The 1,255-nt window shown below is 19.5% G+C and overlaps 1 protein-coding gene across 1 annotated transcript, besides 4 other annotated features; it reads right to left on the bottom strand.

Moving 5' to 3' along the window:
* Nucleotides 1-60: 60 nt before the first annotated feature.
* Nucleotides 61-933, bottom strand: EDI_253400 (uncharacterized protein; the record flags this gene model as incomplete). Its single annotated transcript, XM_001741654.1, has 1 exon — nt 61-933. The coding sequence occupies one exon, from the start codon at nt 931-933 to the stop codon at nt 61-63; it is 873 nt and encodes a 290-aa protein (XP_001741706.1).
* Nucleotides 145-241: a microsatellite.
* Nucleotides 541-577: a sequence feature (AT_rich).
* Nucleotides 856-916: a sequence feature (AT_rich).
* Nucleotides 934-1,034: 101 nt separating the features above from the next.
* Nucleotides 1,035-1,058: a sequence feature (AT_rich).
* Nucleotides 1,059-1,255: the final 197 nt, after the last annotated feature.

Below are 1,255 nucleotides of genomic sequence, written 5' to 3'. Positions count from 1 at the left end.
ATAAAAATGAAAGTGAAAATTATAAGATGAAATTTGATTAAATAAAAAGATCATTTATAATTATACTGTAAGTTTTGGTAATGATGGTAATATATATTCTGTTTCATCAATTGTTTCTTCTCTTTCTTGTACTAAATCTGAAACTTTAATTTTATCAAATGTTTTAATTTTATTATAACTTCCATCTAAATTAATATGACATAAACTTATTTCATATTCATTTGATTTTGTTTGATTAAATACATAATATATTTCTGCTACATAATAATTTTTATTACTATATGTATAAACATATTCATCACTTGAATTTGAGTTACAACAATATTTCATTATTGCTGAACAATCAATTGATTTTCTTCCAAATGAAATAAATAAATTATTTTGTTTGAGATTATAAGTTTTATCATCATAATAAAAATGATGATTAAAATTTGTGAAAGGAACAACAGATTCAAATTTTACTTCTTCATTTCCATAATTAATTATTTGTTTTACAATAATACCATTAATAACTTTATTATTTTCTGTTATTCCTTTAGGAATATTATTAATTTTATCATTAATATAAGAATTTAAACCTTTCATTTTTATTATTGTTTCTTCATTAAAATAAAGTGGTGAATATAATGTTTCATTAACAAGAGAAGATAAAGATATTAATTGAGATGTTAAATTATTAATTTCATTCATATTTGTTGTATTTAATGTTATTAATTGTGATACATCATCTCTAATATCATCAATATATATATTTGTTTCTTTCATTTTCTCTTTTATTTCATCAATTTCATTATTTGATAGAATATCTTTAACATTAATTGTTGTCATTCCATCTGATGATTTAATTGTATCAAGATAAATTGTATTATTATTAAAATATCTTGTTGTTAAAATATTATTTTTATTTAAATATTTTGAACCAATTGCTTCCATTTAATAATGTAAATTAAGTTCTAAGATAAAATATTCATCCCAAATTCCAAGTGGCATAATAATATTTCCTTTATAATCTTTAAACCATATTTCTATTGAAGTTATATTTTTATTAATATTAAAATGTTTTGGTGTCATATTTCCATATGTTGAAAAACATATCATTTGATCATTTTCAGGTGAATCATAATTAAATGAACCATGACAACTAACACCAATATCTAATTGACCATTCAAATTAAAATAAACAAAATTCAATACTTCTATTGTTTTAGGATAATTTTCAGAAGTAATAAATTCCCATGGTAAATTCACTTTCCAT

This window comes from Entamoeba dispar, genomic scaffold (assembly GCF_000209125.1).
Source record: "Entamoeba dispar SAW760 scf_1105229463831 genomic scaffold, whole genome shotgun sequence".
Taxonomy (NCBI): Eukaryota; Evosea; order Mastigamoebida; family Endamoebidae; genus Entamoeba; species Entamoeba dispar.
Note: the sequence above shows the minus strand (reverse complement) of the source record. Positions and strands in the feature narration are given on the sequence as shown.